General features: G+C 43.9%; 1 protein-coding gene across 1 annotated transcript in view; it reads right to left on the bottom strand.

Annotated features, from left to right (window-relative positions):
* Positions 1-8,116: 8,116 nt before the first annotated feature.
* The window catches only part of ATXN7L1 (ataxin 7 like 1), a 250,202-nt gene continuing 246,161 nt past the window's right edge, over positions 8,117-12,157 (bottom strand). Inside the window, exon 12 of the mRNA XM_012812466.1 lies at positions 8,117-11,534. Coding sequence (XP_012667920.1) covers positions 11,493-11,534 — 42 coding nt within the window. The 3' untranslated portion in view covers positions 8,117-11,492. The remainder of the gene's footprint in view (positions 11,535-12,157) is intronic.

The following is a 12,157-nucleotide window of genomic DNA, read 5'->3' as shown; positions in this document are numbered from 1 at the left end:
GTTAGTCCTCTTCTTGGTGTCCTTTATCTAGTCCATATCAAAATGTCAAATGTTCTTAGTTTTTTATTGAGTGGGACAGAATCAAAAGACTTGTGAAAATTGAAAAACAAAAGTAAAAACATGCATCTCATCCTTTCTGATGGGAAAGCCCCAGAATCCCATGTTTTTTTTTCCCTCCCCATTCACTTCCTTTCTGTGGGGCTCTGATTTTGCCCTATTCCAATAATGTGCCAGAATTGTTACCTCTCTTGTTCTCCCCCCCCACTGTGTCTGGATTATTAAGGAACATGGAAGAGATTTTTTAAGGGGACATAGGGGGCTGATGGTAAGATTGGCTAGGAAATTGGGAAAGGAAGTGAAGTGGGTTGAGAGAAAATGAAAATCCTAATATAGACTGCAGAAGCTCCTATTTTAATAGCAGCTTCCACAGCACTTGTTCAAGTTGCAGTGGAAGCAAACATTATTGGTGATGATGCTGTTTGCTTTGATTAAAAATTCAGTAAAATATTTGAAGGCTAAAGGGGAAATCCAGAAAACTTCAACAATTTCTCAAATTAAGAACTTTCCCAATGTTAGTAACCTCAACAATTTCTCAAATTAAGAACTTTCCCTGTGTGAGTAACCTCACATCAGATTTGTGTTCGGAATCATCTCAATAAATACAACACCCCCAAACTGTTGGCACATCTCCCATGGTATTTCTGCAGTGATTCAGACTGATAAGAGATGCACTGGGTTTTTAAGGCATTCAGCTCCTCCCTCTCCATCCTCCCCATTTATTTTTCTAGTTGAATGGCTTATGAAAATGGGATGAATGGAACATAAACTTACCGAAATAGGTTTCCTGGGAACTTTGCTCAGAAACATGGACACAGGTAATCTGCTGCTCTGAAATAGCCCCAACCAGATCAGAAAGCAAGAAATAATCCATTAGGTGAGTAGTTATTGCCTAATGGAAAAAAAAACAAAAAGGAGAAATATAAGTATGGTAAAATAAATGACAGAAACCTAAGTAACCAAGTAGGAGACACACAACTTAAAGACACCTTTTATGGAAATGTCCACAGTGGCTTAGGAAGAAAAACCAGTAGGTAGAGTTTATTTCCCAGTGAGATTCAATGGACAGAGTGCTGGATGGCAAGGGGAACCAGCCCGGTGAGTGTTCTTAGTGCCTGATTTAACCTCTGAGTGGCTTAGTTTCCCGACCTGTAGAAGAGGCTCTTTCAGATCACTTCCAGTCTTCAGATAGATTCTCCAAACCTATGACTAGTTTTGAAGGAGCCTCTCCAGAGTCTCAGATTCAGAAAAAGCAGAATGTTCAGGCCCTTTGAAGAATGGAGTTTGAAGTCACCCAGGCTAGTGCAGTCCTGAGTAGCCAGTCACAAAGTTCTCAGAAAACTGATGGACATGGACCAGGCATGGTGGGTCACCCCTGTAATCCTAGCATTCTGGGAGGCCGAGGCTGGTGGATTGCCTGAGCTCACAGGTTCAAACCAACCTGAGCAAGAGTGAGACCCCGTCTCTAAAAAATAGCTAGGCATTGTGCCGGGCGCCTATAGTCCCAACTACTCAGGAAGCTGAGGCAAGAGAATTGATTGAGCCCAAGAGCTGGAGGTTGCTGTGAGCTGTGATGCCAGGGCACTCTACCAAGGGTGACAAAGTGAGACTCTGTCTTAAAAATACAAAACAAAACAAAACAAAAAAATAAACAAACAAAAAACACCAAGAAAACTGGTGGACAAAAGAAATCCTTGGTGCTAGAAGTGCCACACTGATGTTCGTGACCATGGACAACCCAGTTTTACAAATATTGATTTAATGTGCCTACTATGTGACATGCTTCAAATCTGCTTTTTCTGTTTTTCTATTTGTCACGATAGTGAAACTATTTCCCTGAGCCTGAGGCAAAATGACAATAATAATAATAATAAAAATCTGTCTAAGTTTGCCTGAGAGCTGTGCCTGTAAGTGGACTTGCCCTGCTTTCCGTGTCCTCAAACCATTACTCTCCAAGCTGGGGTTCTCCATCTCAGGGTCTTTCTTTTTACCATGAATCTCAAGCATATTCTCAACATTGGTAATCCAGTTTCTTTGGCAACTACTTCACTCTTTCTTTATTCTTCTCTGACTTCTCCCAAGCTCTCATGCACATTGAATTTGTCTCACAGTCACTGAGAAAACGGAAGCCATCACATGGGCATTCCCTCCTCAGCACCTAGCCTGCAAGCTGACTTCCTCCCCATTACCTTAGAAGTGTCCCTGTTTCTCTAAAGGCTGATATTTCTGCCATGTTGAGGACTTTTCTTTCTTTCTCTTTTATTTTTTGAGATGGGGGTCTCTCTATGTTGCTAAGGCTGGTCTCAAAAGCCTGGGCTCCAGTGATCTTCGTGCCTCAGCCTCCCCAGTGGTTGTGTGCCACCACTCCTGGCTTCTCGCTTTTATTTTTTTAATCTTATTTTTTTAGACAGAGCCTCAAGCTGTTGGCCTGGGTAGAGTGCTGTGGCATCACAGCTCATAGCAACCTCCAACGCCTGGGCTTAAGTGATTCTCTTGCCTCAGCTTCCCAAGTAGCTGGGACTACAGGCGCCTGCCACAACGCCCAGCTATTTTTTCGTTGTAGTTGTTTGGCAGGCCCAGGCTGGATTCAAACCCGCCAGTTCTGGTGTATGTGACTGGCGCCAAGCTGGCTTCTCTCTTAATTTTAAGTCACCCCTTTCTCTTGCTTCTTCAAACTCTCTTTCTTATTACCCTAGTCTCCCCAGTAAGTTAATTATAGTCCAGTCTCTCCTCTCTTGAAAAGCAAAACAAACAAACACACAAAGTTCTACACTTCTCTTGTACCTTCTAACCTCCTAAGGATTTGTCTACACCACTGATGTTCAACTGGTCTGCCACGGTATGCTGGTGTGCTGTGAGAGGATCTTAGGTGTGCTGCAAACATTTTTAAAGATCATTAATTAAATTATTTTTGAAAGAAGTTCAAAGCACAGTAAGTATATTCTTTTTTTTTTTTGAGACAGAGTCTTACTGTTGCCTCACAGCAACCTCAAACTCCTGGGTTTGAGTGAATCTCCTGCCTCAGCCTCCCAAGTAACTGGGACTGTAGGCGCCCGCTAGTTTTTTCTATTTTTAGTGGAGATGGGGTCTTATTCTCGCTCAGGCTGGTCCTGAACTCCTGAGCGCAAACGATCCATCTGCCTCAGCCTCCCAGTTTGCTAGGATTACAGGCATAAGCCACTGCGCCTGGCCAGTATATATTTTTTCTTTTTTAGAGACAGAGTCTCACTTTATCGTCCTTGGTGTGCTGTGGCATCACAGTTCACAGCAACCTCCAGCTCTTGGGCTTAGGCGATTCTCTTGCCTCAGCCTTCCGAGTAGCTGGGACTACAGGTGCCTGCCACAACACCTGGCTATTTTTGTTGCAGTTTGGCCAGGGTTGGGTTTAAATCCACCACCCTCGGTATATGGGGCTGGCGCCCTACTCACTGAGCCATAGGCACCGCCCCCCCCTTTTTTTGAGACAGAGCCTCAAGCTGTCCCCTTGGGTAGAGTGCTATGGCATCATAGCTCACAGCAACCTCCAACTCCTAGGCTCAAGCAAGTCTCCTGCCTCTGCCTCCCAAGTAGCTGGGACCACAGACACCCACTACGCCTGGCTATTTTTTGTTTGCAGCCATCATTGTTGTTTGGCGGGCCTGGGCTGGATTTGAACCTGCCACCTTAGGTGTATGTGGCTGGCGCCTTAGCCACTTGAGCCACAGGCACCGAGGCCCCTTTTTATTTTTAAACTTTGTTTTGATTGACACTATTTAAGTGTGCTGTGGAAGTTTAACTATAGGTTTAAGAGTGCTGTGAGATGAAAAAGGTTGGAAAGCACTGGTCTACACACATTGCATTCCCTCCTTCAGCTCTCAGTCACCCTTCAAACCACTCCAATCTGGCTTGCCTCCCACTCTGTTCCCCCCTCCATTCCATCACATTTGCTTTGCTAAGGTCACTAACTCCCCAAAAGATATGTCTGAGTCCTAACCCCTAGAACCTGTGAGATTGGCAAAAGGGAATTTGCAGATGTAATTAAGCATTTCCAGACAAGATCAGGTTTTAGGGTGGGTCTGTCCAATGGTAGGTGTCCTTACAAAAGAAAGCAGTGGGAGTTGGAGACACAGGGGGAATCCAGGGGAGAAGGTCATGTAAAGACAGAGACAAATTTGAGTGATGTGGCTCTAAGCCAAGGAATGCCAGGGATTGCCAGCTGTTACCAGAGGCGGGGGGGGCAAGGAAGGATTCTCTTCTAGAGCCTTTGGAGGGAATGTAGCCTGCTGACACCTTGACTTTGGACTTCCGGCCTCCAGAAGGGAAAGAGAATGCATTTATGTTGTTTGTAGCCAATAAGCCCTGGTCATTTGTCATGGTAGCCCTAGGAAACAGATAGTCACTAATGACCACCACATTAAAACCCTAGACATGCTGCCATCTCTGTCTTCCACGCTGCAGCAGTATTTGATTCAGATGGCTGTTGCTTCCTGGAAACATTCTACAGCCCTAGCTTGCAGGGAATCACTTCCTATTGGGTTATCTCTTGATGAGTGCTTCAGCTTAGGGTTCCTTGACAGCTTCTCCAACCCTTTCTTTCCCCCCCCTTTTTTTTTCTAGACAGAGCCTCACTTAGTCACCCTGGATAGAGTGCAGTGGCGTCATCATAGCACAGGGCAATCTCAAACTCTTGGGCTTGAACAATCCTCCTACATCAGCCTCATAAGTAGCTGGGACTACAGGTGACTGCCACAACGCCCAGTTAGTTTCTCTTTTTGCAGTTTTTGGCTGGGGCTGGGTTTGAACCAGCCACATCTGGTATATGGGGCCGGCACTCTACTCCTTTGAGCCACAGGCACTGCCTTAGTTGTTCTATTTTTAGTAGAGATGGAGTCTCACTGTTGTCAGGCTGATCTCAAACTCCTGAGCTCAAGCAATCCACCTGCGTCGGCCTCCTAGAGTGTTAGGATTACAGGTGTGAGCCACCATGCCCAGGTTCACCCTTTCTTCTCTTCTTCCTTTACATTCTCTCAGGTAATCACAAGCATACCCCTGACTCTAAATAACCACCATGTACAGGCCCTCCTTGACTTATGGGTTATGTCCTGATAAACCTACTGTAAAGTTAAAAAGCCACTAAACCACTATATGCTGGGAGCTTCCTATACTCAAGATTCCCAGACTGATGCCTCCAACTTTGACCAGCCAATAGGTTCAGTCGTGTGTATCATGCCTTTTTGACATAGCAGCTTAGATGTTTCATTGTCAAGAACACAAAACAGAACTTTTTTTTTGCGACAGGGTATTGCTCTGTCATCCAGGCTAGAGTACAGCGGCATCATCACAGCTCACAGCAACCTCAAACTCTTGGCTCAAGAGATCCTTCTGTCTCAGGCTCCCAAGTACCTGGGACTATAGGTGTGCGCCACCATGTCAGGCTAATTTTTTTGTTGTTGTTGTAGAGATCAAGGTGGTCTTGAACTCCTGGTCTTAAGCAATCCTGTCTCAGACTCCCAACTCCCCTGTTCTAGATTTACAGGTGTGAGCTGCAGTGCCCAGCCTCAAAACAGAACTTAAAAAAATTTTTTTTGAGATAGAGTCTCACTCTGTTATCCTGGGTAGAGTGCCATGGCATCATCGTAGCTCACAGCAACCTCAAACTCTTGGCTCAAGCTATCCTCTTGCCTCAGTCACCCAAGTAGCTGGGACTATCGGTTTGTATCACAACTCTCAGTTAGTTTTTCTATTTTTAGTAGAGGTGGGGTCTTGCACTGAGCTCAAGGCATCCGCCCACCTCAGCCTCCCAGAGTGCTAGGATTATAGCAAAACAGAACTTAAAAAAACCTTTTATAAAAAAATCCCCAAACCTTTTATTTGTATTTTATTTTATACTAAATTCATTCCCAAACCATAACTTTTGGTATCTTCAGCTTTTTTTTTTTAATGGGATATTTTTTCTTCTGTGGAATTTCTCTTCTGGTTTAAGGACAATTTGTTCATTTTCCGTAAGGATCACCTCATGTGGCAGGAACCTCATTTATGGGTTAATCCAAACACGGGCTATGTAAGTATAGCATGCATTGTGAGTTCTTTATTCACCTGGATGTGCTCGAAAACCACAGAATCTACATCTAAACCTTTAGATTCAGGATTACTCTGTTATTTTTATTATTTATTTTTTTGAGACAGGGTCTCATTCTGTCACCCTGAGTAGAGTGCTGGGGCATCACAGCTCATAGCAACCTCAAATTCTTGGGCTTAAATAATCCTCCTGCCTCAGCCTCCTGACCACAGGCATGGGTTACCATGTATGACTAGTTTTTCTATTTTTTTAGTAGAGACAGTCTTACTCTTGCTTAGGCTGGTTTCGAACTCCTGAGCTCAAGCAATCCATCTGCCTAAGCCTCCCAGAGTGATAGGATTACAGATATGAGCCACCAGCCCAGCCCACTCTCTGTATTTTTAAGCATGTACAGCAAAAACATAGCACTCTTTTGGGCCACTGACCCTGTATTCAGCCTCACTCTTTGGCCTGGGCACACCTACAGACTCCGGCAGTGGATGCTGAAATGGCACACATGACTTGTGCAGGGTGGCATTTTTTGGGTACTTGATATCTTTTCAGATAGGCACACCCTTGATGGCTTAGGCAGTTTCATGGGTCTTTTGAAGTGACTATGAAGACATAAACTTCCGGATTTGCAGGATTTTGTGGAGTTACTGGGTCACGTGAACATTCAGCCATTTTCAGAGATCACTGTGGCCTGCTATGTGAAGCGTGCAAGACAGAGCTTCTGGTCTTCCCTGATAGGCTCCTCCTGCCGGCTCCTCAAAAATCCTGCTCCTCTCTTGGTTTTCCACCCCTGAAGAAGTGACATCTGCACCCAACACAACTGCTCTACCAGAGCACCTGGGAGTCATTCTTATCTTAAGGAAGTCTTGAATCCATTCTCTTTTCTTTACAGCTACATCCTGGGAACACACTGACAATCTCTCTCACCTGGTCTCTTGCAATACCTCCCCACTGATTTATCATACAGTGGACACGGTGCCCTTTTAACAGTCAGATCACGCCATGCCCCTTCTTAAAGCCCTTCAAAGGATTCCCATTGAATTTGGCACAAAATCCAAACTCTATGAGCCTTTTTTGACCTTGTCCCTGCCTTCTGTCCATCTCTCTGCCCTTGCCCGCCTCTTTAGGCTCCAAGCTTTTTTTTTTTTTTTTTTTGAGACAGAGCCTCAAGCTGTCCCCCTGGGTAGAGTGCCGTGGCATTATAGCTCACAGCAACCTCCAACTCCTGGGCTCAAGTGAGTCTCCTGCCTCCGCCTCCCAAGTAGCTGGGACCACAGGCGCCTGCCACCCGGCTATTTTTTGGTTGCACCCGTCATTGTTGTTTGGCGGGTCTCGGCTGGGGATTTGAACCCGCCACCTTCGGTGTACGTGGCTGGCGCCTTAGCCGGTTGAGCTATAGGTGCCGAGCCGCTCCAAGCTTTTCTTACCTTGCCTGATCCGTGCTTCAGTCCATTTGTTCAAAGAGACCCGGCAGACCACTCCCACCACCTCCTTTCTGTTTTTCATGTTTTTTCCATCATTTTCTCTCTCACAGAACCACAGCATTTGCCACAAACTGTAATGACACATTTGATCGCGTTTATTTATTTGCTCGCCTTTTGTTCTCCTACTACCCTGCTTCCAGAGGGCAGCTGGGATTGTTTCCCATCACCCAGCACAGAGTGCCTAGCCCAGAGCAGGCACAGAGAGGATGCATTACAAGGATTTGCTGGATGAATCTGCTGTCTTCTCTTACTCTCTTTCAGTTCCTTCCTCCAGTGTAACTCTGGCAGGCAGGCTCTTCCAGTGAGAATACCTTTACTCAAAAGAAAAATAAAACTACCCCCAATTCAAGTTTTATAAAAACCCAAAGACTTTGTTTTACAAACATATAAATTATTTTATTTACAAAGCCATGTTACAAAAAAAAAAAAAGCAAAAAAAACAAAAAATACAATCGCTCATTGGAGAATATTTCCAGGCCTGGTACTGAACCATGGCAGTATCAACAGATACATGTTCGTTCTTTCCTTTTAAAACTGTAAGCCATAGAATTTACTATTTACACCTACTTTAGACATTAATTCTGCTTACAATATCACAGGCATGGAATGAATTCTATCGGATAGTGCTAATACATAAAGGTGCAGGACAAAGCAGGAAAATACTTAGTGTTACAAAATATGGATCGTAGAAAGGAAACCCACTCCACAAGGGTGGCATTTGTTCAGGATGATTGGACATGCTTTCTTCAAAATTCTTCTGGAAAAGGTTCTAAAATCGGTAGTAGGAAAGGACAAATGAGCAGGTGCAAATTCTCGTCTGTGCAACAACAGTTATTTAATATACCCCATGACTGACCAGCTACGTAAAACCCACAGAGTTTTGTTAAAGTGCCATGGGCTGACAGCATAACAAAATATAAGGTAAATAGAAAATTTCTTTTCCTTTTTTAAAACAAGAGTTCACTGAGAATCAGCAATAATAGAATATGCTGTATAAACTATTCTCTACAAAGGTTGATCAGCATTATTTACAATTGGTACATTGATACAAAAGAAGGCATACAAGTTATCCAAGTCGCTTTTTTTTCCTTTTTTTTTTTTTTTTTTTTATGGCTGACAGGTCTATGCATTGCGTTATGCTTAACAACCAGAGCTTTCGAGCCTCTATGGCTGGCGACAAGTCAGGAGATCTTCAGGCAAACAGGGGTGTGTGCAGTCAAGGGGCTGGGAGAGAAGACTGAGTGGGTGTGCAGAACAGAAGGACCCAAAAGATGTCACCCTAATAATGCTTTATAGGCTGCTCCAGTTTAACTCCATTAAAACAAACCCAAAGAGAACCTCTTATTCGCATCCCATTTTTCAAGCTGCAAGTTGCTAATACATTGCTAGAAAGTAAACCTGTAGTTGATCGTGAAGGAAGGAACACCTGGGTTTTCCCTTTTTGCTCAGTTTTCCAGAAATGTCCTCACCTCGGTCACAGCCAGTCTTTCAACAAAGTAAGCAGCATTTGATGGGGAGCCTCTTTATTCCAGCTTCCAATTCCAGATGGAGAGAATGACAATGTTTAAACCTGTTAAGGGCTCCTTTAGTCCTTGTGGAGACATTATTTCTCAGAAGCAGCCACTTAATCTCTCAACCTTTGTTTTCCCTCCTCCAATATAAGAGTTTATACATCAGAGGGTTATTTTGTTGCTGAGATTTTGTTTTGTGTTTACTCCTGCAAGTTTTACAACTCAAAATAAATTATAAAAAACAACAGACTTCTGAAACCGAACAAGACAAAAATTGTGCAAAAATAACAAAGATATGTACATACTTTTCAGCCTGAAGAAATGTACAATAGAAACATAATTCAAAGAACATTTTAAAAATATAAACATTGCTTAAACTTTCCTAAGTTTCATATTGTTTCTGAAACTATTCTGGTCAGTTAGCTCTGTAATATAGTAAAACATAAATTATTACAAAATTAACACTATAAAAATTTACTTTAAGAATATCTTCTAAGCTTTTTTTCAAAGGGTCTAACCTTGTTTATAATTTCTTAAACATTTATAAGTCTTAAAATCTGCCTTAACCTTTTTTTTTAAAAAAGAAAAAGTAACAATCGTCCCTTCAATTTGCAGTCTCTTTTATCCCAAGACGTAAATAAACCAGCATATAAGTGCACTTTAACACTGTAGAAATAAAAATGAAATCATCCAAACTAATGTTCTGATACTTAATATCAACTCCTGATTTTTAAAAAAACTTCATTTTATATTAAAAAATTTAGTAATCCTATAAGAAACACTGTCAGTGCAATTCCATTGATGCAAATCACTCCGTTTGCCTCCCGTCTTTGCAGATTCCAGTCGTAAGGTGAAAACAGTAGTCTGATCTTTGGGCTGGGGGCTGGGAAAGAAAAGCTTGAGGGTGTGAATAAGGGTTGTGCCCAGCTGCAAAACTTGCATTCATATCTGATTTAAGGATGAAGCAAAACCTCCCAGTAGCTCTGTTCTATCCTGTATGCAGTTACATGATTAATAATATGTTACTGCTGGTTTATGTTGTTAATTCCTTTCCTGATTATGACTCTCTAGTAGAGCTTATGGTATTGCTGTTTCTTTCAAAACTCCAGTGTGAATTTCTACAGTGGCTGGGCTCCAGCGTCTTTCTGGCTCTTCCAAATGGCTCTCCATCACCAAGCAGTGGCTGGTTCTTACCATTCCTTTTTGGGGATGGCTGTCTCTGAGATGGGGCATCTGATAACGTGGTGGATATTGGTTGATGGCTGTGCTGATCCCACCCGTTGCCTGTGGCCCAGAGCATGGGGGTGGGTGGGAATGTATTTATTCTCAAAAGGGGGTTGACACATAACCTTCCACAGAAGCTTTCCCCAGAGGACCCTTCCTAGGCTTCATGGGCAGTGTGAGGACCTTTAGCAGCTGTGCAGTCACCGTGCCTCCTCAGGGAGTAGCTTTCTGGGCTTGTGGCCTTTTTCCTGGAGTTTGTCTCTTTCTGGCTCAGCCTGCTTTGCTCACCCACAGAGCCCTGGAAGGGATTCTGTAGATTCCCAACAAGCTCAGACCATCATAGGCACTGGGTTCCCGCCACCTTTGGAGGGACTGATTACCCTCTACCTCCCAGCTCTGCTTCCTGCCACCCTCCCAGCCCCAGTCCAGCTCCTGCCCCTGCCCTGGTGTATCCTTTCTGAGCTGCATAGCTGGATAGTGGTATTGGGTAAGCTACATCATTACATGTCGCTTTTCTCAATTTTGCCCCCAGCATTAGGCTCCAACCATGGTGGGCTATAAACCCCCCACCCCCAATCTCTGACTCTCTGCTCGCAGCTCCTCCCTCCCCAGCAAAACTGCCTCCCCTTGCATACAGCCCAGAGGGGAGCCGGTGAGAGCTAGCTTTTCCAAGGACCAGTAGGGACCCAGTGAGTGGCAGGTGGAGTGGTGGGAGGGATTGGGCGGAGAGGACAAGGAAGGAAAACGGCTCTGTGTGTGCTAAAGTTCAAGAGCTTCAGGTGGCGCTAACCCAGGACTCATGTTCTGCCATGTCTGCTCTCACGGCTGGAGCGGAACGATGGTGCAATAGCAGCATCAGGAACTAGGGGGGTGCCCCACATTTGGAAGAATGTATAAACATGGCAAATGAAAGACAACGAAACAAAACACTGCTGTTGTTTTCTGTAAATCTCAAATTCACGTTCTTTTGCCTTTTTCTTTAAAACTAAAAACTGGTCAATAAAAAAGAAAAAAGAATAAGAAGAAGAAGAAAGGCTGGAGACACTGGCAGGGCACAAGAAATAGACTCTCCCCCATGGCCCACTCTCCTCCTTTCTCCTCCCCCACGGCCTCCTAGGGTGGGATCAGGTGGCCTGGAATTGGTTCGGAAGTGGCTTCATAGTCTTGTTATGGAAGAGTCCTTATCCTGCCCATTCTGTTTGTATTCTTCTAGGAAAGAAAAGAAAAACTTACTTCAAAACCATACATTTGATAGTATCCATGCGCACTCAAGGATGGAGCCCCAATTTTCTCATCTATAGTAGAAAGGATAATATGCCACCTCCTATACATGGTAAAGGGCAGCTGTAATAGCAAACGAAGGGATGGATAAAAGGACTCCACACATTTAATTACAAAGATCCTTGTGATAGAGGAAAACACACCGACAAATGCCAGCCACATTCATGGGATTCCGTGAATCCCATGAATCCCATGAGACCCAACAGTGGCAGCTATTGTGATTATTCTTTCTAAGGCTGGCTGTCAGCATTCTGGGCTCCCCACAAGTGTACCTGGAAGTTGGGCACATGCACATCATTTTGAGAGGTGATGAAATAATTGATATATTTATTTATTTATTTATTTAGACAGAGTCTTACTCTGTCACCCTGGATAGAGTACTCTGGCATCACAGCTCACAGCAACCTCAAATTCTTGGGCTCAAGTGATCCTCTTGCCTCAGCCTCCCAAGCAGTTGGGATGACAGGTGCCCATCATTTTGTACGCTTGGCTAGTTTTTCTATTTTTAGTAGAGATGGAATCTTGCTCTTGCTGGTCTTTTTTTTTTTTTT

The sequence above is a fragment of the Otolemur garnettii genome, unplaced genomic scaffold (assembly GCF_000181295.1).
Source record: "Otolemur garnettii isolate 467f Iridium unplaced genomic scaffold, OtoGar3 scaffold00005, whole genome shotgun sequence".
NCBI classification, from domain to species: domain Eukaryota; kingdom Metazoa; phylum Chordata; class Mammalia; order Primates; family Galagidae; genus Otolemur; species Otolemur garnettii.
This window is presented reverse-complemented; position numbering and strand designations above follow the sequence as displayed.